Raw genomic sequence first — 24,441 nt, 5'->3', positions numbered from 1 at the left:
GCGGCCCCAGGAAACTCACCTCCGGGCGCGGCCGCTGGAGGGGGCCCCGCCGCTCCGTCGCCTTGCGGCCTCGTCCTCAATTCGCTCAGGGGCCGCGGGCGCCGCCGCCGCCGCGCCGCCGCCCCTCAGACTGGGAGCACTGCTGTCCCCAGACCCTCTCAGGCTCGGCTGCCGCGCCGCTGCGACCCTGCGCGCCTCCCTCGGTCACTGCCGCCCGGAGCCGAGGACGCGCCGAGGCCGGCTCTGCGCAGACCCGAGAGCGCGCGCGGGGCCGCGGGGGGCGCGCGGGGGCGCGCGGGGGTGGGGCTGGCGGCAGCCTCTGGCCGCAGCGTTACCCACGCTAATGGCGGCCGCCTCTTTCTTCCCGTGGGCACTGCTGCTCCTTGCCTCTTCACCCGACGCGGAAAATGCAGAGAGCTACCCACCTGAGAACCCAGCATCAACTTACCTCCGTACGTCGTCAGCCGCTGATTGAATCCGTGGAGAGATTTACCTGCATTCTGACCATGTTGAACTTCACCTGAGACCTGTGATTCTGGAAAGCGACGGTTAAAAAAAATCTTCCCATCCTTTCTTGCCCCTGAAAGGGCTGACAGCAAGGAAGAAACCACCCTTCCCCACGTGGTTTAGATAAGACTCAGGGATGCCCCCTTGTTTACCTATGACAAGGTCAGACATAGACCCTCCAAATTCCCTTTTTTTTTTTCTTTTTTTGCCTCATAAATGATTAGCTTTACTGATTGTTCTCACTGACCAATCTGGACAAAATGCCAGCTACCTTGTTTTGATCAAACTTAAGCTTCTCTCCTTCCTCCAGGGTCCTAAACTTTGACCCACCCTCATCCTGATCCAGCGTACAAGCCCTCCTTCACCATCACTCCTGAAAAATAGGCTGACCTCCATGTAAACCACTCTGATCTGCCACGCGATCACTGCCACCTCCACCCACCCATTACACTGTGCCCCACACCCAGTTCTTTGTAGCCTTTGTTCGCTCCTCCCTATACAAGAAGGGCCATTTTCTGTCTGACCTTGGAGACAGTTGCAGACTTCACGGTCATAGCGTTCCCCTGTTGCAATGGTTGTTGCCTCATCCCCCAAACCCCACTGCAGTAGTTCCTTTTCCTCTTCTAGGAATAAGCCTTTCCAATAAAGTCTCTCTTAATCTAAATGCAGGATTTTTTTTTAACAATTGAACATTCTCCCCATTGTAATTGTCCTCCAGCCTTATTTCAGTAGTCTTCCCCTTCCCCGCCAATAATCCTTTCAAATATAATCTCTATTTCCCTATTTGTTTTTACGTGACAGTTTTGTTGGGTTTTTTTACATAAATACTTGGACAAAACATTTATTATTTTAAACTAAGGGACATTTGTTACAGCAGGAATATTCTACTGGGTCAGGCAGTTCAGTGAAAGGTGCATCCTTTGTTCCTTTGTTCCTCTCTCCCTTCCTTCCTATTTCTTTCTGTCTCTATCTCTCTCTCTCCCTCTCTTTTTCTTCCTTTTTTCCTTTTTTAAAATAGATCTTGGAGTATAATTGCTTCACAATACTGTGTTAGTTTCTGTTGCACAACAAAGGAAATCAGCCATATGCATACACATGTCCCCATATCGCCTCCCTTCCAGCCTCCCTATCCCACCCCTCTAGGTCATTGCAGAGCCCATCTCCCTTTTACTTGATGGTTTTTAGTGCTGGGATTCAGATTGATACTGGGCCTCACCTACAGACCCCTGCCATCCCCACACAGGTAAAGTCACCCTGTGAGTCTTCTTTTTTTTTTTTTTTTTTTTGTGGTACGCGGGCCTCTCACTGTTGTGGCCTCTCCCGTTGCGGAGCACAGGCTCCAGACGCGCAGGCCCAGCGGCCATGGCTCACGGGCCCAGCCGCTCCGCGGCATGTGGGATCCTCCCGGATCAGGGCATGAACCCGTGTCCCCTGCATCGGCAGGTGGACTCGCAACCACTGCGACACCAGGGAAGCCCACCCTGTGAGTTTTTTGAACTCTTCTTCAGAAGAGCAATTCTGGGATCCCGTGGTGAGTTCAACTTTCAAACTAGTTCTCCAGAAATCTTGTCTGTTGAAGCCACTGGTAAGGAGTTACTTTGATTCCTCAGGGCAAAGAGACTTTTCTATGGATGGCCTTTATGTGAGGCCTCTTCTTTTTCCTGTTCTTCTTTTTTGTCCCAGCACCATTTGATAAAGAGAGGACTCTTCCCTGGTCAAAAATCAACTGACCCTAGATATGTTGGTTTATTTCTGGACTCAAAATTCTGTTGCATTTATCTATATATCTGTCCTTACACCAGTGCTGTTATCCAATGGGGGTTCTGCTGCTTGCCGCTTACAAAGTCAGTTACATACTCACAAATGTTGGTAGCAAAGGAAAGGTGCCTCTAATCAGAATGCCGGACACTTCCGTGGTGGTGCAGTGGTTAAGAATCCGCCTGCCAATTCAGGGACACGGGTTTGAGCCCTGGTCCGGGAAGATTACACAGGCCATGGAACAACTAAGCCCGAGCGCCACAACTACTGAGCCTGCGCTCTAGAGCCCATGAGCCACAACTACTGAGCACACGTGCCACAACTACTGAAGACTGCATGCCTAGAGCCTGTGCTCCTCAACAAGAGAAGCCACCGCAATGAGAAGCCCACACACCACAACAAAGAGTAGCCCCCACTCACCGCAACTAGAGAAAGCCTGTGTGCAACAATGAAGACCCAATGCAACCAACAATAAAATAAATAAATAATAAATGAATTTATTAAAACAAAAATCAGAATGCTGGCGATCTGGGGTGATGGTGGACTCAAGGTCCCCCAAAAACCACCTCTGAAAATTCTGCTCAGCCATGAAAGTTTTAAAGGGAAGGAGGGAAGTAATCTCAGTTAATCACTGAGATATGGGGTCAGAGTCGTTGCCATCCCCCACCTGCCTGCAGGCTCCTTGACTTCTTGTGATCTTCCTCTAGATGTTATCATACAGTTTGGTTCACACAGTTTTGTCACACAGTTTGTTTGGGAGATTACTGAAGGGGAAGCTAGGGAAGAGATTTGGTCATCTGTTAATTACTTATTCTTCATTTCAACTTCTTTGATCTATGGAAAGAACGGACAAGTTAGGCAAAGTATTGTGTGATTAAAAGATTTGAAAGGTGTGTGTGGGCGAGAGATGAGTAGAGCATGGGGGTTAAAAATTACTTATAGTATAGCTTTGCTAAAATGACAAGAAAAGGGGCTTTCTGCTGAGGGTGATCTCCTACAAAGAGCTGCTTACAGTACCATATTGTTTTAATTACTGTAGCTTTGTAGTAGGTTTTTAAATCAGGAAGTGTGAGTCCTCCAACTTTGTTCTTTTTAAAAATTGTTTTGGGGCTTCCCTGATGGCGCAGTGGTTGAGAGTCCGCCTGCCGATGCAGGGGACACGGGTTTGTGCTCCGGTCCAGGAAGATCCCACATGCCGCGGAGCGGCTGGGCCCGTGAGCCATGGCCGCTGAGCCTGCATGTCCGGAGCCTATGCTCCACAATGGGAGAGGCCACAACAGTGAGAGGCCTGCATAACGCAAAAAAAAAAAAAAAAAAAAATTTGTTTTGGTTATTCCAGATCCCTTGCAATTTAAGATCAGCTCTTCCTTCTCTGTAAAAAAAAAAAAAAAAAAAAAAAAGAATTTTGGTAGGAATCACTTTGAATTGGTTGATCAATTTGACTATTGACATCTTAACAGTGTTAAGTTTTTTCAAACCATGAATATGGACATCTTTCCATTTACTTATGTCTTCTTTTTTTTGTAGTTTTCAGTGTACAGGTCTTGTACCTCCTTGGTTAAATTTATGCCTAAGTATTTTATTTTTATTGATGCTGTTGTGAAAGGAATTGCTTTCTTAATTTCCTTTGGGATTTTTCATCATTAGTGTATACCACTGATTTTTGTGTGTTGATCTTGTATACAGCATCTCTGCTGAATTCATTTATTAGCTCTGATAGTTGTGTGGGTTTTAAAAAATAGATTCTTGGGAATTCCCTGGCAGTCCAGTGATTAGGACTCCACGTTTTCACTGCCTGGGGCCCGGGTTCAATCCCTGGTCAGTGAACTAAGATCCTGCAAGCCGTGCAGCATGGCCAAAAAATAAAACAAATAAAAATTAAAAAATTTAAAATAGATTCTGTAGTATTTTGTACATACAAGATCACATCATCTGTGAATAGAGATAGTTTTACTTCTTCCTTTCTAATTTGGATGGCATTTATTTATTTAAAATTTTTGCCTAATTACTCTGGCTAGAACTTCCCATGTAATTTTGAATAGAAATGGCAAAAGTGGGCTTCCTTGTCGTATTCATAATCTTAAGGGGAAAGCTTTTAACCTTTCACCATTGAGTATGATTGTCCTTTCTCATGTTGAAGAAACTCCCTTCTAGTCATAGTTTGTTGAGTGTTTTTTATCATGAAAGTTTCTTGGATTTTGTCAAATACTTTTCTGTGTCAATTGAGATGATCATGTGTTTTTTTCTTCATTCTATTAATTTAGTGTATTACATTGATTGATTTTTTTCAGTGCAAATCTGTTTATTGGTTTCCTATTAATCTTTTAGTTGGGCATCTGGGAAGGGGGTATTAGTACATCTGTAGTTAACCTTCTATTTTAATCTGCTTAACTATATTCAGTGAATGATCTATTTTAATGCCCTTCCATCTTGCTTATGAAAGAACAAGTTGACATCTTGAACTTAGATTAGGTATACTTATCTGCTGTAATATCTAATAGATAGAGCTCATGGTCCCAAGACTTTATCAAACAGTCCCTTTTTTTCTTACAAATTTGTAATGCTACCTTATATACAAAATCCCCATCAATGCTGAGGACTGTTTCTGGGCCCTGTATTCTGGGTCTCTGTTCTGTTCTGCTGATCTATTTTTTGACTTCTGTAACAATAGAACAATAATAAAAATACTGTAGGGTTTTTGTTATTGTTTTATTTTGTTTTTTACATTTTTTATATGATTTTTTAATAAGCTCAGTTGCTTTTTTTGTTATTTTATTGTTTATTTTATTTTTGGCCGTGTTGGGTCTTCGTTGCTGTGCGCGGGCTTTCTCTAGTTGTGGCAAGCAGGGGCTACTCTTCATTGTGGTACACGGGCTTCTCATTGCAGTGGCTTCTCTTGTTGCGGAGCATGGCCTCTAGGCATGTGGGCTTCAGTAGTTGTGGCTCATGGGCTCTAGAGCACAGGCTCAGTAGTTGTGGTGCATGGGCTTAGTTGCTCTGCAGCATGTGGGATCTTCCCAGACCAGGGCTCGAACCCATGTCCCCTGCATTGGCAGGTGGATTCTTAACCACTGTGCCACCAGGGAAGTCCTTTTCTTTTTTACCATTTTTAAGTAGCATTAAGTACTTTCACACTCTTGTGCAACTCACCACTATCCACTTCCAAGACTTTTTCATCACCCAAACAGAAACTCTGTATCCATTTAAACAATAACTCCTCAATCCACTCCCCCATTCCTCCAGCCTCTGATAATCTCCATCTCTATGAAGTTGCCCTATTCTAGGTACCTCTTATAAGTGGAATCATATAATATTTGTCCTTTTGTGTCTGGCTTATTTCACTTAGTATAATGTTTTACAAGTTCATCATGTTGTATGATATCAGAATTTCATTCCTTTTTATGTTAAATAATATTCCATTGTATGTATTCAATATATATCACATTCTGTTTATTCAGTCATCTGTGGATGGACATTTGGATTGTTTCTACCTCTTGACTATTGTGAATAATGCTGCTGTGAACATTGGTGTACAAGTATCCAATTAAGTCTCTGATTTCAGTTCTTTTGGGTATATACCTAGACGTGGAATTAATGGATCATATGGTATTTCTTTTCTTTTTAAAAAATATTTATTTATTTATTTAGGCTGCGCCAGGTCTTAGTTGCAGCATGCGTGATCTTTAGTTGCAGCATGCGGACTTCTTAGCTGCGGCATGTGAACTCTTAGTTGTGGCATGCATGCATGATCCAGTTCCCCGACCAGGGATCAAACCTGGGCCCCCTGCATTAGGAGCACAAAGTCTTACTCACCGGACCAACAGGGAAGTCCCCATATGGTATTTCTATGTTTAATTTTTTGAGGAACTGCCAAGGTGTAAAATAAGTGCAGCATTTTCCGTTCCAGTCAGCAATGCACAAGGGTTTCAATTTCTCCATATCCTCAACATACTTGTTATTTTCTGTTTTTGTTTGTTTTTTATAAAATAGCCATCTTAATGGGTGTGAAGTGGTATCTCACTACGGTTTTGATTTGTATTTCCCTAGTGACTAACGATGTTGAACATCTTTTTATGCGGCTATTAACTTTTGTATATCTTCTTTGGAGAAATGTCTAATCAAGTCCTCTGCCCATTTTAAAGTAGGGTTGTTTTTTATTGTTGAGTTGTAGGAGATTTTTATGTATTCTAGACTTTAATACCTTATCAGGTATGTGATTTGCAAATATTTCTCCTATTCTGTGGGTTGTCTTTTCACTCTCTTGATAGTGAAGTTTGATACACAAGGTTTTTGGGGTTTTTTAAAGATTTTTTTTGATGTGGACCATTTTTAAAGTCTTTTATTTAATTTCTTATAATATTGCTTCTATTTTATGTTTTGTTTTTTTGGCCACAAGGCATGTGAGATCTTAGCTTCCCCCACTGGGAATCGAACACACACCCCCTGTATTGGAAGGTGACATCTTTTTTTTAAAAAAATAAATTTATTTATTTTATTTATTTTATTTTTGGCTGCATTGGGTCTTCATTGCTGTGTGTGGGCTTTCTCTACTTGCGGTGAGTGGGAGCTACTCTTTGTTGCGGTGCGCAGGCTTCTCTTCTCATTGCGGTGGCTTCTCTTGTTGCAGAGCACAGGCTCTAGGCACGCGGGCTTCAGTACTTGTGGCACTCAGGCTCAGTAGTTGTGGATTGTGGGCTCTAGAGCACAGGCGCAGTAGTTGTAGCACGCAGGCTTAGTTGCTCCGTGGCATGTGGGATCTTCCCAGACCAGGGCTCGAACCTGTGTCCCCTGTATTGGCAGGCAGATTCTTAACCACTGTGCCACCAGGGAAGCCTGGAAGGTGACATCTTAATCACTGGACTGCAGGGAAGTCCCTGATAGGCAAGTTTTTAATTTTGATAAAGTTCAGTTTATCTGTTTTTTCTTTTTTTCCCCTTGTGCTTTTGGCAGAAACTATTGCCAAATCAAATGTCATGAAGATTTTCCGCTATGTTTTTTTCTAAGCATTCTATAGTTTTTGCTCTTACATTAGGTGTTCGATCCATTTTTTAATTTGTTTGTTTATTTATTTATTTTTGGCTGCGTTGGGTCTTTGTTGCTGCACACAGGCTTTCTCTAATCGCGGCAAGCAGGGGCTACTCTTTGCCATGATGTGTGGGCTTCTCATTGTGGTGGCTTCTCTTGTTGCGGAGCACGGGCTCTAGGTGTGCGGGCTTCAGTAGTTGTGGCACGTGGGCTCAGTAGTTGTGGCTCACAGGCTCTAGAGTGAAGGCTCAGTAGTTGTGGTGCACGGGCTTAGTTGCTCTGTGGCATGTGGGATCTTCCCGGACCAGGGCTCAAACCTGTGTTCCCTGCATTGGCAGGCGGAGTCTTAACCACTGTGCTACCAGGGAAGCCCCTTAAATTTAGATTTAAATAGCCATATGTGGTAGTTATCATATTGGAGAGTATAAAATACTAATGTCACCAATTCTGATTTTGTCTCATGATTCAGTGTTCGTAAAATGTGTCATGCTTCTTAGAAATTCTGTCTCTTGGAACTCATCTTATACTTATGGAATCAGTACCAACTCTTCTCTAAGGACCTCCTTACAGAGTTACAGTGTCTACCTTAACTTCATCAGAAGTAAAGCAAAAAAACAAAAACACCCAACTAATTTTGTCCTTGCTTATCCTTTCAGTTGTCTTTATATTCTATTATCATTATTTTCTGTTCTTATTTTTATCAATACTTTCTCCCAGTCTGTGGCTTACCACAGCAGTGAAAGTGCCAAGTTTTTTTTAAGAAACTGCTTTTTATTTATTTATTTATTTATTTATTTTTGGCTGTGTTGAGTCTTCGCCCCTGTGCGAGGGCTCTCTCCAGTCGGGGCAAGCGGGGGCCACTCTTCATCGCGGTGCGCGTGCCTCTCACCATCGCAGCCTCTCTTGCTGCGGAGCACAGGCTCCAGACGCGCAGGCTCAGCAGTTGTGGCTCACAGGCTCAGCTGCTCCGCAGCATGCGGGATCCTCCCAGACCAGGGCCCGAACCCGTGTTCCCTGCATCGGCAGGCCGACTCCCAAACACTGAGCCACCAGGGAAGCCCAAGTGCCAAGTTTTAACCACTGGACTGCCAGGGAATTCCCCATGGCTTGCCTTTTAATTTTCTTAAAAGGGTTTTTCAAAGTGAAGGCCCAATCTATCAACTTTTTCCTTAATAGTTTATGTTTTGGTGTCCTTTTTTTTTTGGCCACGTCCTATGGCATGCGGGATTTCAGTTCCCTGACAGGTATCAAACAAGTGCCCCCTGCAACGGAAGCATGGAGTCTTAACCACTGGACCGCCAGGGAAGTCCCATTTTTGTGTCCTTTGTAGTAAGACTTTGCCTACCGCACGGTATGTTTTATTGTAAAAAATTTATAGTTTTGGCCTTGTGTTTAAGTATGTGATCAATTTGAAGTTATTCTTTCTACATAGAATGAGGTAATGTCAAGGCTTCCCCCTCTCCCCTGCCACAGGGATATACAGTTGTTCTATTGTAGAATCATTAATGGAAAAGGCTATCCTTTCTCTATTAATTACCTTGTCCTCTTTGCGAAAATCAATTAACCATATATGTGAGTTTCTTTCTGGACTCTATTCTTTTCCATTGAGCTATTTGATTATATATCTACACTATATTATTATACCTTTGTAGTAAGATTTAAAATGAAGTAGTGTAAGTTCTCTATTTTTGTCTTTTCCTGATTGTTTAGGTGATGATTCAGTTTCTCAATTTCTACAAAATGTCTGCTGGGATTTCGACTGGGATTGGCTTGGATCTGTTGATCAATTTGGGGATAATAATTTTCATCCTAACAATATTAAGTCATCTGGTAAATCTCTCCACTTATTTAGATCTTCCTTTTTTTCCTTAGCAGTGTTTTTTAGTTTTCAGTATATAGAATATATATTGTCTATTACAACTGTACAGAAATAAATTTTTTAGAAATTGATCTGTCTTGTGACTTTGCTAAACTTTATCACATATTAGACCTACTAGTTTATTATTTTTATTGTTTTTAAGATTTCATGAGATTATCATAGGACATAATAGTTCCTTCTTCATTTCCAAATTATATACCTTTTATTTACTTTTCTTTACTATTGCATTTCCTAGGACTTTCAGTCTAGTGTTGAATAGAAATGATTAGAGCAGACATCCTTGCCTTGTTCCTGAAATCAGGGGGAAAGAAATCACTTTTCACCATTTATTATGATGCTGGATATAGGATATTTTTTAAAAATTATTATTTATTTTTGGCCGTGTCGGGTCTTAGTTGCAGCACGCAGGACCTTTGTTGAGGCATGCGGGATTTTTCATTGTGGCATGCGGGTTTCTCTCTAGTTGTGGTATGTGGGTTTTTTCTCTTCTCTAGTCGTGGCACACAGGCTCCAGGGTGCATGCGCTCTGTAGTTTGCGGCACACAGGCTCTCTAGTTGAGGTGTGCGAGCTCAGTAGTTGTGGCGTGCGGCCTTGGTTGCCCTGCAGCATAAGGGATCTTAGTTCCCTGATCAGGGACCGAACCCATGTCCCCTGCATTGTAAGGAGGATTCTTTACCACTGGACCACCAGGGAGGTCCCTGTGGTGCTCTTTATAAGGCTGAGGAAGTTACCTTCTATTCCTACTTTATTGAGTTTGCTAAAATCACGAATGGATGTTGAATTTGTTAAATGTTCTTTTAGATCTACTCAGATGACCTTATGGTTTTTCTTCTTTATTATGTTGATATGATGAATTACACTGATTATTTCAGTTTCAAATGTTTAACCAATCTTGTGTTCCTGGGGTAAATCCCACTTGGTCATGATTTATCAGTCTTTTTATATATTCATGGATTTGATTTGGTAATATTTTGTTAAGGAATTTTTTTGTCTCTATATATGTATAATAATTAGTTTGTGGTTTTTTTTATGCTATTGGTTTTAATATAAGCGTTATGCTGACTTTATAAGTGAATTGAGAAATATTTCTTCTTCTATATTCCAAAAGAATCAGGGTTAGGGTTAGGGTAAAACTGGTGTTTTTCCTTACATATTGGATAGAATTCACCAGTGAAGTCATCTGGGATGGGTGTAACATTTGTGGGATAGTATTTAATTACATATTTAATTCCTTTAATTAATAATATGGGTATTCAGGTTCTCTATTTCTTTATGAGTGAACTTTAGTAATTAGTTTTATTTCAGGTAATTTGTCTACTTTACCTGTGTTTTGGAACTTACTGGCATAAAGTTAAGTTGTTCCTTATTATTTATTAGTTGTCCCTTTAAAATTTATAGTAGAGGTTGGCAATTAGCAACCTGTGGGCCAAATCTCATCTGTGGCCTATTTATGTACATTTGTGAACTGAAGAATGGTTTTAACATTTGTAAAGTATTGTTACAAAAGAAACAAAAAACCAAAAACCAAATCAAAACAGAGTATGTGAAATACACCATGGGTGGCCTGCAAAGCCTGAGATATTTACAAACTGGCCATTTATAACAAGAAAATAGTTTGCTACTTGAAGTCTAAGATCTTGAGTGATGTTTATACATCATTCTTTTTTTGTTTTGTTTTGTTTTTTTTTGTGGTACGCAGGCCTCACACTGTTGTGGCCTCTCCCGTTGCGGAGCACAGGCTCCGGACGCGCAGGCTCAGCGGCCATGGCTCACGGGCCCAGCCGCTCCGCGGCATGTGGGATCCTCCCAAACCGGGGCGCGAACCCGGTTCCCCTACATCGGCAGGCGGACGCGCAACCACTGCGCCACCAGGGAAGCCCCTACATCATTCTTGAAATTTGTAATTTGGGTCTTCTCGCTTTTTTTCCCCCTTTGACTGGTCTGGCTAGTGGATTATCTTTCCTTTCTCTCTTTCTCTCTCTTTTTTTTTCCTTTTTACAGGAATGAACCTTTTTTATTTTTTATTTTATTTGGGGCATGGCACACAGCTTGCGGGATCTCAGTTCCCCAACCAGGGATTGAACACGGGCCTCTGCAGTAAAAGTGACAAATCCGAACCAATAGACCACCAGGGAACTCCCAGGAATCAACTTTTGATTTTGAATTTCTCTATTATCTGCTTTCTATTTTGTTTTATGCTGTCATAGATATGATTTCCTTCCTTCTGCTTAAGTGTAATGCCTTTGAGATTCATACATTTTTGTATATAACACTAGTTAATTCCTTTTTATTGTTGAGTAGTATTCCGTGTTGGATGTGCCAAAGTTTGTTTAACCTTTGACCTATGAGTGAATTTTTTTTGGCTATTACAAATAAAGCTGCAATGAACTATGGTCTACAGGTTTTTATGTGGATGTACTTTTCATTTCTTTGGAATAAATACACAGGGTTGCAATAGCTGAACTGTATTGTTAAGTGTATATTTAAATTTTTTTTTTTTTTTTTTTTTTTTTTTGTGGTACGTGGGCCTCTCACTGTTGTGGCCTCTCCCGTCGCAGAGCACAGGCTCCGGATGCACAGGCTCAGCGGCCATAGCTCATGGGCCCAGACGCTCCGCGGCATGTGGGATCTTCCTGGACCGGGGCACAAACCCGTGTACCCTGCATCGGCAGGCGGGCTCTCAACCACTGCGCCACCAGGGCAGCCCTAAATTTTTAAGAAGCCATCAAACCGCTTTTCAGATTGGGATTTGCTGTACCATTTTGCATTCTCACCAGCAATGAATGAATGATCCAGTTTCTTTGCCTCTTCACCAGCATTTGGTATTGTTATTATTTTTTTTAGTTTTTCTAACAGGTGTGTAATGATATCTCAACATGGTCTCAATTTGCATTTCACTATTGGTTAATGATGTTGAAATCTTTCTTTTTTTCAAATATTTTATTTATTTATTTATTTAATTTGGTTGTGCTGGGTCTTAGTTGTGGCACGCGGGCTCCTTAGTTGTGGCATGCAAACTCTTAGTTGTGGCATGCACATGGGATCTAGTTCCCTGACCAGGGGTTGAACCCAGGCCCCCTGCATTGGGAGTGTGGAGTCTTAACCACTGTGCCACCAGTGAAGTCCCCTGAAAACTTTCAATATGCTTATTTTCCATCTATATAGCCTCTTACGTGAAATAACTTCTGATCTTTTCCTCATTTTCTAATGGATTGTTTTTTTAATGCTGAACTTTGAGAGTTCCTTTTATATTTAAGTGAGTCCTTTGTGAGATACGTGGTTTGTAAACATTTTCTTCCAGTCTGTTGTGTGGTTTTTATCATCTTTACAGGGTCATTCACAGAGCAAAAGTCTTAAATTTGATGAGGTCTAAGTTATTGTTTTTTTTCTTGTTTAGGTCATGCTTCACCTCTAACTCTAATCTTTTTATTTTTATAAGTTCTATCTCATTCTTTTAAGATTTACTGTCATTTTTGGCTTATTATTAATATTTTCTAATCTTTGACGTATATTACATATTTGAATATAAAATTGTGGGTCTCATTCTGTTGTCTATTCTTTTGTGCTGGCTGGCTTTTTGTGTGTGTATGTGTTGGCTATTTTTGATGTTTTTTTTAACTGAGTCATATTCATGAGTTTTTGCATATCCTGTTGAAGGTGCATTCTTTTGGAGATAATTTACATTTGCCTTTGCTCTGTGCTTAGGATCACTTTTGACTTAAGCCTATTTAAATTATCGGCCTGAGGTTTTTCATACCTATCAGATTTGGTGACTTTAGGCTGTAAATCTGAGGATCCGTTTGTTGTTTTTAATTCTTAAGGGATATTTTTTTCCCCCCTCATTCTTAGTGTAAAGGTTGGGAAAGGCAGTTCTCCTTGCAGCTTCCTGGAGATTAGTGATGGGAAGGTTGGTTGGTTGATTTCTTTTTTTTTTTTTTTATAAATTTATATTTATTTTTGGCTACATTGGGTCTCCGTTGCTGCGCGTGGACTTTCTCTAGTTGCAGCGAGCAGGGGCTATTCTTTGTGGCAGTGCATGGGCTTCTTATCGTGGTGGCTTCTCTTGTCACGGAGCACGGGCTCTAGACGCATGGGCTTCAGTAGTTGTGGCACACGGGCTCAATAGTTGTGCATGGGCTCCAGAGCGCAGGCTCAGTAGTTGTGGCACACGGGCTTAGTTGCTCCGCAGCATGTGGGGTCTTCCTGGATTAGGGCTCGAACCCATGTCCCCTGCAATGGCAGGCGGATTCTTTACCACTGTGCCACCAAGGGAAGTCCCAGTTGGCTGATTTCTAATTCACCCTTATACTTAGGTGTATCCTTTTTGTACCAGGATTTTGCAGGGTTATTACCTTAGACTCTGTAACTTGAGCAGGTTCTGGACTTTGTCTTCTGTCTTTCCTATCTCCTGTAGGCAGAGGAAATAGATCAAATTCACTGGAGTTGAGCAAATGTACTGAAAGTGAAAGCTGTCTTTAGAGCTTTGCTTGCTTTTCTGGGTTCCTGCTGTGACTTAGTTTTTGGTCTAAGTATTCCTTAGTATCTTGCCAGCTCATACAGTTTTTTTAAAAAATTTATTTATTTTATTTATCTTTGGCTGCATTGGGCCTTTGTTGCTGTGCGCGGGCTTTCTCTAGTTGCGGTGAGCAGGGGCTACTCTTCGTTGCAGCGCGCGGGCTTCTCACTGGGGTTGCTTCTCTTGTTGTGGACCAAGAGCTCTAGGTGCACGGGCTTCAGTAGTTGTGGCTCGTGGGCTTAGTTGCTCTGTGGCATGTGGGTTCTTCCTGGACCAGGGCTCGAACCCATGTCCCCTGCATTGTAGGTGGATTCTTAACCACTGCGCCACCAGGGAAGCCCTCATATAGTTTTAAGTAAAGTTTAAAAACGATTTTAATTGATTTTTTCAGTTATTTTCTTCAGGTCATACTGTGTAAAACAAGCAACTCTTTCATATCTTTTTCAAGCTTTCCTTTCTTTTGTCCATGTTTCCTTTCTTCATTTTGTGGTTCAAGATGCATCTCAGGAGTCATCACCTCTCAGAAGCTCCCTGCTTGAATTAGAGGTCTCTGCCTCATTCTTTCCTTCCTTCCTTCCTCCTTCTCTCTCTTTCTTTTTTTTTTTCTTTTTTTTTTTTTTTTTTTTTTTTTTGCGGTACGCGGGCCTCTCACTGTTGTGGCCTCTCCCGCCGCGGAGCATAGGCTCCGGACGCGCAGGCTCAGTGGCCATGGCTCACGGGCCCAGCCGCTCCGCGGCATGTGGGATCCTCCCAGACCAGGGCACGAACCCGCGTCCCCTGCATGAGCAGGCGGACTCTCAACCATTGCGCCACCAGGGAAGCCCTTCTCTCTCTTTATTTGTTTCTTTTGTTTGGCTAGCACAGCATGTGGGAATATTAGTAGTTCCCCAACCAGGGATTGAACCTGTGCCCCCTGCGTTGGGGGCTGGGAGTCTTAGCCACTGGAGGCCAGGGAAGTCCCTCTGCCTTATACAGGCTCCGGACGCGCAGGCTCAGGGGCCATGGCTCAGGGGCCCAGCCTCTTCGCGTCATGTGGGATCTTCCCGGACCGGGGCACGAACCCGTGTCTCCTGCATCGGCAGGCGGACTCCCAACCACTGCGCTACCAGGGAAGCCCTGCCTTATTTTTTCTAATCACATTGTTCTGCAGCTTACTGGTTCCTTGCCTGTCTCCATTCCTTCCTTGTCTGTCTCCATGCCTTCCTTGTCTGTGACCTCTTTGAGGGCCAGAACTATGTTGTTTTCAAAAAATCTCCATTTCCTGGCCTGACAGAGTATCTAACAGCAATTGGGGTTAGAATAAACATTTGGTGTTAGTAAATGGTATAGGTTATCATAAACTGAATAACAATCTGGCTTTCTCAATTTAGGACTACAAATACAAACACAGAAACAAAGGAAGAAAGCACACAAGTCCTTTGTGTGCTAATTTGCATACCATACACTTCTTCAGGACACTTCAAATACTACTTAAAGCCAGCCTCTTTCTGCAGGAAATGAAATTGTTTATCCTGTTCAATGATCTCATAGGTAATTGACACAGGAAAACTCGGGTCTTCATTATGAGGTCTCCACACCCAGAGGCCGGTTTTAAATTGTGGGTGAAGTGTTCTGGGAAGGGTGTGGTATGCAAATTAGTGTAAGAGGGACTTGTCTGCTTTCCTGTAATCTATTCTGATTCCCCAACAGAAAAACTATTTCTATTCCCATTGCATTACGCAGTTTTGTTGACCAACTGGGAGCTTGGATGGCTGGAATTTCTAATTTTGATGCAGCTTGTTGATTTTTACAGGACTTTTCTTGAGTCTTCAACTTTTCTTAGCGAGGCAATTTTTGGAAATGAACATAATTCTACTTACAGCATAGCTTTTCATATTAATTGCGTCCCTTAATCTTTTTCTTTGAAAGTTAAATCACACATTTTATATCTTTGTATTCAGCTTTTTGTATTCTTAATTCTTGCGCGGGCGGGGCAGCAGTGCTAAAAGGAGGCTTTTAGTTCGAAGAATTCACTCTTCGTGACTACGCCTTAGGTCTGGCTAAGGTTATAGAAATCGGCAGTGCCTTGCTTTGTTTAAAGAGGCAGGGTTCTAGCGTTTGCTCTTTCTTAAGCTTATCGTGTGCCACATACGGCACAGATATATTTTATCTCAGTTATCATTCACGTTTTTACAGCTGTGAAAAGTACAACTCAACTTCAGTGTCTTGCCTTGGGTATCCCTGGGATTCCAACTCAGGTCACCGCGCCCTCGTCTTCACCGGTCCCCCTACATCCCCCGCCTTTTCGGGTCGTTCCTCGCTCCATCGGGGCAACCTGGGATGATGCTGGGGGTGCGGGGGTAGTCGGGCCTGGCCGGCTAAGAAGACTCTACGACCGAGTACAGCGCGCTAGCTAGTCCCGCGCGCATTCTGGTTTTTCCCATCCCCCACTTCCTAGGCGGCAGCCAGACCTGGAAACCATAGAGCTGAAACAGCCCAGAGCGTCCCTTCCGTGGCCGCCGAGCGCTGACAGTGCGCCGTTGGGCGGGGCCTACTGGAGGGGCGGGGGAAGAGGAGGGAGAGCCGGCAAGGGAAGGGCTGGCCGGCCTTACAGCGCCCCGCAGCGGCCAAGTCGGAAGAGGTCTCGTCGGCCCTTCGGCGCTGGAGCCCTGACGCACGGAGCTCGAGAGCGAGAACGGGAGAGAAAGGGGCAGAAATGGCGGCTCCGCTCGGCTCCCGCTGAGTAGGCTGAAGCCGGCGGAGGGTCTGAGCTCTCGGCCTGGAGCATCGCTCCCGTCTCCCGCTACCTGCCTTCGCACGCCGACTTCCCTTCCTCTGCCCTACCCTCGCCTGTCCTCGTCTGCGCTGCGCAGAGTCCGGGTCGTCTTGTCTTTCCCGGCCCGGCTCCACTAGCCCTGACTGCCCGGCCGGCGGGCCGGCCTTCCTCGGCTCTCCCCGGCGCGTCGGGCGCCGCGGGCGCGGCGTGGACCCCGTCCTCCTGGCTGGACCATGGTGAACACCCGGAAGAGCTCTCTGCGCCTTCTCGGATCTAAGTCGCCTGGGCCCGGGCCTGGGCCTGGGGCCGGAGTAGAGCCTGGGGCGACCGGAGGCAGCAGCCATTTCATCTCCTCTCGGACCCGCTCCTCCAAGACCCGCGCTGCCAGCTGCCCCGCCGCCAAGGCCGGGGGAAGCGGCAGCGCCGGCGTCGCTCTGGATGAGGCCCGGGTAAGAGCGCGGCAGTCCGAGTCCGGAGGCTTGCGAGTCGGCCCGGCCGCCGGGGCTTTGTCTGGCCGGGTTGGGGCAACAAGCCTCCAGTGGAGACCGCTCGGGCGGCCGGAGACCGGGTCTGCGGGTGCGTTGGAGGATGGCAGCCGGCTAGGTAGGGCCACGACAGCTTTGCTGGCCCCGCTCTTTTGTGTAAAGAACAGGACTTGAGTCCAGGGGAGAGGGCTGTGGAGGGGGGGGGGGTGTCTTTTCGGGGACATTAGAACAGCCTGCTTCCCGTGTCCTTGTCCTGCCTGAGAGGGGAATTCTAGGGGAGCAAGAGCGAAGGGCCAGAGCTCCCGGGTGGAAGGGTTGGAGAGAAGTGAAAGTTTTATGCGGTGTCAAACCCTTCCTGTAAGTGTGTGAGCTTCTGCCGGTGTCTAACTCCAGCTTACTCTCAAACTGTTTGGGGGTGGTTCAAGTTTGTGAGGAAGTGAACGGAGAGCTCCAGTTGGCAGCCAGGCAGGGATGGTGAAAAAAGTTTGGAGCTGCTCTGACACCAACTTTAAAAACAAAATCAACACTATCGCCTCTCCAGGCAGGAGCGATCAAATGTAATGTTTAGCTGGAGAATCAGCCAGCCAGCTAACCAGGGTTCTAGTAGGGACTCGGTAGAGCTTTCTAGTAGAGCCTTCAGGTCACAAAAGCGGCACGTCGAAAGAAATGTGTCGAATATTATTGATAGTAGTCACTATCATCTCCGTATTGTTTGGTGTCTTGGATGTCTCCATTTTTGCTTTGGGAATAGTTTATAAAAGGTGAATTAACACCATCGTCCCACTACTGCGAAAGTGACATTTGAAGAAGACCGGTGATGATTTAGTTTTTTTTTTTTTAAAGTGGTAGATCTTGAAATTTATTACAGGGTAAGGCTCTAAGCTAGCACGTATGTTTTATCACTTTAAAGGAATTGATAAGGTTGTGTTATGAGATTGGTTATGAATTCAGAAAAGAGAGTGTTGCTTCTGTCTAGAGAGAGGCTAATTTTGTAAGAGTAATTTGACTGGAACTTGTTCATTTAACATACTCCTTTAAATCCACACCATTTTGTTATTCTTAGGGGAGGAAAGCAATATTTCATTTTCTATAGGGGTCTACAAGATTATGTTTGCGTGTATTTTTTTCTCTGCATCTCATACTGTTCTGACACTAATCAGAATGAACCAAGGCAAATACAATAGACATATTTTACTGTACTTATCTGAAATATGTTGTATCTTTGAAAATACAATTGGCCTTTATTTTGCTAAAAATCTGGAAAATATTTTAAAAATTGTTTCATGAGTAGACTTATTTTGGAGCTTATAGCTCTCTTAGGTTGAAATAAGAAAGCTAAATCTGAAAGTTGTGCAAACTATTCAGAATATTCTGAAAACTAGACTTTCTGTAGAAATTATTGCAAACATGTACAAGCTTACTGACTTTCTGAAGCTAACATAAATTTTAAAATAAAAGTAATTTAAGAAAGGTTTGTCCTGTATCCTTAAGGACAAATAAAATATTTAGAGTGTAAGCATTTAATTGTATAATGCTATGAATGCCTAGCCTATTAGAGCAGTGTCTCGTTTATGTGAATCAATTAGCTCATCTGTCACTGATCATTTTGTGGTCCCATTTTTGAATTCATGGATATTATGTTGTCCTTACCCCCTGAGGAATAAGGTGAGGTAATTTGTCAAGCAGCTGTTATGGAGATGTTAAAAGGCAAGGAATCAATAATCTAATGTAGAAATGAACATGCGGTAGCTTTTCAATTGCTAGAAGAATGAAAGATATTAGAGCTCTTTCTAGAAGGATACCAATGAAACTTTGTTTCAAAGATCTTTTTAAAATGTATTAAAAGACCATGAACAACAGGCCAGTGGAGATTTTACTTTGAAACATTTGTTTTTCAGTTTTAAGAAGGTTGGTATTTTGACCCTAGTAGATGATGGAATGATCTAATTGCTTTCTCCGAGAAATTTAAGAGATTTACTAATCCTATGTTGTGATTGGTCCTTTAGAAGAAGAAAAGTTATAATTCTGAATTTAAGTGTATGTATATTTATGAAGCCGGCTGTATATTTCCTTGTTGTATATTTCTGAAATGGGTTGATTTGAGTTTGGTAAGCTCTTCCTTTCAAGTTTGTTTTATGTTACAAGAATTTAGCACTCCTGGTTCACCCTTTCTGGTATACCTAAAGGCACCTTCTGTGTCTGTGGTGTCTTAGACATTTGCTGTCATCTGTAAAGACTTATTTGGTGGAAAATGGGGTTGCTCATGCCGTTGCTTTAGGAGACTTATTTTTGTAGGAAGAAATGTATTCCTCTTGATACGGTATAAATTGAAGAGGTTCCCCTTTTTCTATTTATGTGTGATATTCTTCACTTTACAGTTGATGCTGATTTCCACCACCCCACCCCGCCCCCGCCCTGACTCTTTTTAGACTATTTCATCCACTGTGTGTAGAGACATTTTATTTGCTCTAAAAAGCCTTAGGACCATGATCTGTCATAGCTCTGCTTTTTCCCCAAGTGTGTGTAGGGTGGGGAAATACACACGTGATACATTCTGTAGGTTATTGGAATGATTTTTTTGAGCCTATACTTCTTTAATGTCAAGTTGACTTGTGCTGTGCAGTTAGTTGTATAATAATTACTGCTATATATTGATACTTGGCTTTTTTGTTTGTTTAACATGTATAAAACTTCACCTCTTTTAGGTTAATCTAAACATCAGTAATTAGCATTTATTTGCTTCACCTAAGAGTCACTCTCAGCAAACTAATACTGTAGTCACAGAACTGGAAAGCAGTCTTTGAAAATATTTCAACTCTTTTTCTACCTCTTTTAGGCCTGTTTGTTGGTACTTTTGGCTTGTCACTAGCTTTTTGTGTTTTTTGAGCTTTTTGAATCCACATCTTAGTTGAGAGAATCAAAATACATATTTTCAGTAACTTTATAGGTAAATTTGTTTGATTTTTGATTTTATTTTTAGAAAATAACTTCTCAATCCCTCTTTAATATGCTCTTTTATCATTCTGTACTTATTCTTTTCCAACATTCATTCGTTTGCCAAAGTAACAGAAGCAGAGTGGTGGAAATTGAGGGTTAAACATGGAAAAGAAGTCTGAGAGGGAAATGTAACCGTGTATATAACTCTCAGATGAGTAGGGAAAAATACAGGTTCCTCAGAGTAGAGGAAGTTTTTCCTTATATCAGATTCATATATGGGGCTTCCCTGGTGGCACAGTGGTTAAGAATCTGCCTGCCAATGCAGGGGACACGGGTTCGAGCCCTGGTCCAGGAAAATCCCACATGCCGCGGAGCATCTAAGCCCGTGAGCCACAACTACTGAAGCCCGTGTGCCTAGAGCCCGTGCTCCAGAAGAGAAGCCACCGCAGTGAGAAGCCTGCGCACTGCAACGAAGAGTAGCCTCCGCTCGCCCCACTAGAGAAAGCCTGCGTGCAGCAACGAAGACCCAACGCAGCCAAAAATAAAATAAATTTATTTAAAAAAAGAAAATAATCTTACCTTTAAAAAAAAAATCATATGGAGCACCATATGGGTGATATTGAGTAATGTCGTAAAACAATTTCCCCGTCACAGTTTTGAACCAAAGCAGCTATAGAGTTCATAGGATTATCTCTGGTATCCAACTGAAAATGCAACTTTAAAAAATTCATAGCTGATTCACTTTGTTATACAGCAGAAACTAACACAACATTGTAAAGCAATTATACTCCAATAAAGATGTTAAAAAAAAGATAAAATAAAAAAATTAAAATGTCCAAAAAAAAGAGGGAAATGTGAAAAAAAAAATTCAGTTTTTGGCCATTTCTGTAGTCCAAATATACAAACTTGCAGTTTTTTAGGTCAAGGATGAAATTTACACTTGTAGAAGTGAATGCATATTAATTCCTTAAATCATTTTCCCTGGCAAGTAATCTTTTTAACCATCCTTGGATACATCCTTGATTGCATGTCTTCTAAATACCTAATTATAGATAAACCTGTAACCTCTGAAAGCTAGGTGTACAGGTGGTAGGATTAACACTTGTTACGAGAACTAAGGAGCCCAACCAGTGTCTGCACCTGAATGGGGAGTGATCCTGTCTCTTTAAGGTTCCACTTCATAAAAGTGCCGCATTATTTTGAATTATGTATTTGGTATTTCTTTTTGGACATACATAATGAAGTTTGATTTCTTGATATTTGGGTTTTTGATCTTGTACTAGGAATATTTTATATTTCTGTTATGTCTCTGTGCTGGGGGAGGATTTTGTGGAAAATGAGTTGAGTAAAAAGCATATGGAATTTTGGATAAAAAGTTCTATGGAAGTACAGAGTTTGGGGGAAAAAACATATGTAAAATGTGTTAACTTTATTTAAATATGAGCTAGACAGTTTTTAGAGAGGTAAGTATTGTGTGTGGCTTATATCAAACAATAGAAAAGTTATCTGTTAAAATTAACAGGCTGTGATTTTTATTAGCTTTTAGATACTTTGAGTATATGCTGTAAGATTCTGAACTTCAGATGTTTTTGAACTGTGAGTATTTTGGTGTAAGATTTTTTTTTCATTTTTAGATTGTTATTGTAGTTTTATCTGGAGGTAGAATATATACCTTTGGTTAAAGTCTTTCTCTCCTAGACTATTCTATTAGAGTAGGCTGTAAGCTCCCTGGGACCAGGAACTATATCTTATTTTCTTCCCGACTGCTGCATTTCCAGGGCCTAGTGCATCATCTGGCATATAGAAGATGCTTAATAAATATTGATACTTGTTAAATGAATGAATGAATAGCATATTAAGGAGCCGATCTAGTATGTGAAAATTGTGTTGATTGGACTCTGAGAATAGAGGGTAAATAAACCATAGCCCCTACCTTCAGAGCTCTAAGTATGCGCACGGTATACACATGAGAAGTTATTAACAGGATAAATCAGTTCAAGATAGGGGCCAGATGACATGGATATGCAGTGCGATAAGAGTTCTAATCCTTTACTCACTGTTTTGAGTGGAATTCTTTGATGTACTTTAAGGATAGGGATTGTCATGTTCACAGCTATATCCTAAGTTTCTGCAACAGTGCCTTCCAGACATAGTGCTCAATAAATAGTCCCCCCCAACGCCTGTGCCACTCGGCTTGCGGGATCTTAGCTCCCCGACCAGGGATTGAAGCTGGGCCACTGTAGTGCAAGTGCCAAGTCCTAACCACTGGACCACCAGGGATTCCCAATAAATAGTTTTTGAGTTAATGAATGGAAAGTAGCCTCATTTGAAATTATTTTCATATTGGCGGCCTTCACTTTTGCTATATTTACATGTTGCAACTTGCCCAACAATTTGGCCCATTTGGTGGTAGCCTAATAAGGAGGAGAGGAGTAAACTAAGGTTTATTTAGCATCTCATACCAGGTGTTTAATGCTGTCTCATTTAATCCCTGCAACAACCCCATGAGGCAGGTGATGGTATCCCCATTTTACAGCTGAGGAAATTGAATTGCTGAAGAGGTTAAGTGGCCTGTAGAAGGCCAAATAGGCATAAGTAGTAGGGTAATATTTAAATCTAGTTCTGTCTTTTCCATGTGTTTATCTTATTGTCTCATCTGTATTTATCACTACTCTTTGACGCTGTTCATTCAGTTTTCAAAAATATCTGAAAAAGTGAAGAAGGATGCCATTGTACAGTCAGAAAATGCTGTACGCACTGTGTATAGACAGATTTTTACTAGAATATCTGGAGTTGTGGTGTCTAGTATTGAGACTGGAAGTATGAACAGTAGCCTATAGGGATATGAAATATAAGTCAGTGATTTTTCAGTAATTGCTTGCTGCCTGATTTCAGGGGGTACGTGTAGGGAGAGGAGCAGGCATATCACTTAGAGACCACTCTTTGGCAATATTTTTGCTTCCCAGTATTTTAAAGACGGCTTGGGAAAAAAATCCCTATAAAAAGACTAAGTCTGAGGCCTTGTGATCTCCAGTGTACTTGTGCTGCCATCTTTCCCTCTACTTGGTGATACTTAGTTATCAGTGTGTACATTTATTTTATGCTCTAGGAATCTATTTATCTCTGGGGTAGATAAGTGTTTTCCATTTGTAAAACATGTTTCATACTTTAAACCTGTTGAAAAGACATTATATAGTATATTTATATATGATGATACATACTATTGATTAAACATGTTTAGCGTTATTAGTTTCTATCTGTATTCTAGGACCCAAATTGGGATCTCTGAAACAGTGGTGCTTCAGATACCCTTAGAATGAAATGTTATCTAATCTTGCCAGGTAGGAACTTGGAAGTCATTGAGTTTAACTTTTGGTAGTGAGACTTGCTTATTCCTTTGTTCTTTCATTCCATCAATAAATATTTATCAACCAGCTACTATGTTAAAGTGTTAAGTGCCATGTGGACAAACATTTTGTCTTTGGTTCATTGTTATAGGGCTGCCATGTTGCAAAAGTCAAGGAGGCACCATTCACACTATAGTCTGTGTTACTGGCTCCCCCTGGAATTGTGCAGTGCACTCCTTGTATGTTACATACTGCAATTCAATACCCAGAAGTGGAATAGAGTATACGTGTACTTAAATATTATCTCTAGATTTGTTGTTCTGGTCTCCATTTTTGGAGTAGTGTATAGGAGTTCCTGTATCCCTACATCCCTGCCAGTATTTGTCAATATCTAGCTTTTTAATTGCTTTTCTTTGATTATCAATGAGAATGGGCAACTTTTTATGTCCTATTAATTTTTTAAAAAAATTTATTTTATTTTGGTTGTGTTAGGTCTTAGTTGCGGCCGGCAGGCTCCTTAGTTGCTGCATGTGTGCTCCCTAGTTGCGGCCGGGCTCCTTAGTTGTGGCATGCGAACTCTTAGTTGCAGCATGCATGTGGGATCTAGTTCCCTGATCAGGGCTCGAACCCGAGTCCCATGCATTGGAAGGAGGATTCTTAACCACCGGGCCACCAGGGAAGTCCCTGTCTATAGTAATTTTAAAAAAAATTTCTTCATCTTTAAAATACTTGTTAATATTTTTGTTTTCTACTGGAGTTGCTATTTTTGTCGTGTTTTCCAGGAGTATTATAGATCAGTGGTTTTTAACCTTTTTTGTCCCATAGTAAGGGATACTTTTTATGTTGTGATGCTGTACACACATACAGTTTTACTTTTCCTGTTTAGGTCTTTGATTTATTTTATTCATTCTACTAGACAGCCTATCCTTTGTAGCGCCACTTTATAATATACCAAGTTCCCATATATATTCTGCTTTGATCTCTGTATTCTTTTTTGTTGGTTTATTTATTCTTACGGCAGTATCATACTGTTTCTGTGACTGTGGTTTTGAGGCATGTCTTAATATCCTAAAAGGCAAGTTCTTCCTCTTTGTTATTTTTCAAAGTTGACTTAAACAGTCAAAGATTTTGGTATATATTTCCAGTTAAGATTATGGACTTCCTTTAAAGATTCAACTAGAATTTTGACTTTTTAAAAAAAATATTTACTTATTTTATTTATTTTCCTCCC

At 41.9% G+C, this 24,441-nt stretch overlaps 2 protein-coding genes across 4 annotated transcripts in view; one reads left to right on the top strand and one right to left on the bottom strand.

Moving 5' to 3' along the window:
- Positions 1-1,004, bottom strand: part of UBXN2A (UBX domain protein 2A) — a 46,320-nt gene extending 45,316 nt beyond the window's left edge. The window contains exons 1-2 of one of the 2 annotated variants that reach the window (XM_007114754.4): positions 660-1,004; positions 449-535 (exon numbers count right to left, since the gene is read on the bottom strand). In XM_007114754.4, coding sequence (XP_007114816.2) covers positions 449-535; positions 660-678 — 106 coding nt within the window. In that variant the 5' untranslated portion in view covers positions 679-1,004. Of the gene's footprint in view, positions 1-19; positions 257-448; positions 536-659 lie in introns of those variants that run through there. The other variant, XM_024119029.3, reaches the window with a different exon arrangement.
- Positions 1,005-16,381: 15,377 nt separating this feature from the next.
- The window catches only part of ATAD2B (ATPase family AAA domain containing 2B), a 148,942-nt gene continuing 140,882 nt past the window's right edge, over positions 16,382-24,441 (top strand). For both annotated transcript variants that reach the window (XM_024118530.3, XM_024118529.3), the window contains exon 1: positions 16,382-16,890. In XM_024118530.3, coding sequence (XP_023974298.2) covers positions 16,675-16,890 — 216 coding nt within the window. In that variant the 5' untranslated portion in view covers positions 16,382-16,674. The remainder of the gene's footprint in view (positions 16,891-24,441) is intronic.

The sequence above is a fragment of the Physeter macrocephalus genome, chromosome 12 (genome assembly GCF_002837175.3).
Source record: "Physeter macrocephalus isolate SW-GA chromosome 12, ASM283717v5, whole genome shotgun sequence".
Classification (NCBI taxonomy): Eukaryota; Metazoa; Chordata; class Mammalia; order Artiodactyla; family Physeteridae; genus Physeter; species Physeter macrocephalus.
The sequence above is the reverse complement of the archived record's forward strand: the minus strand, read 5'-3'. Positions and strand labels throughout refer to the sequence as shown.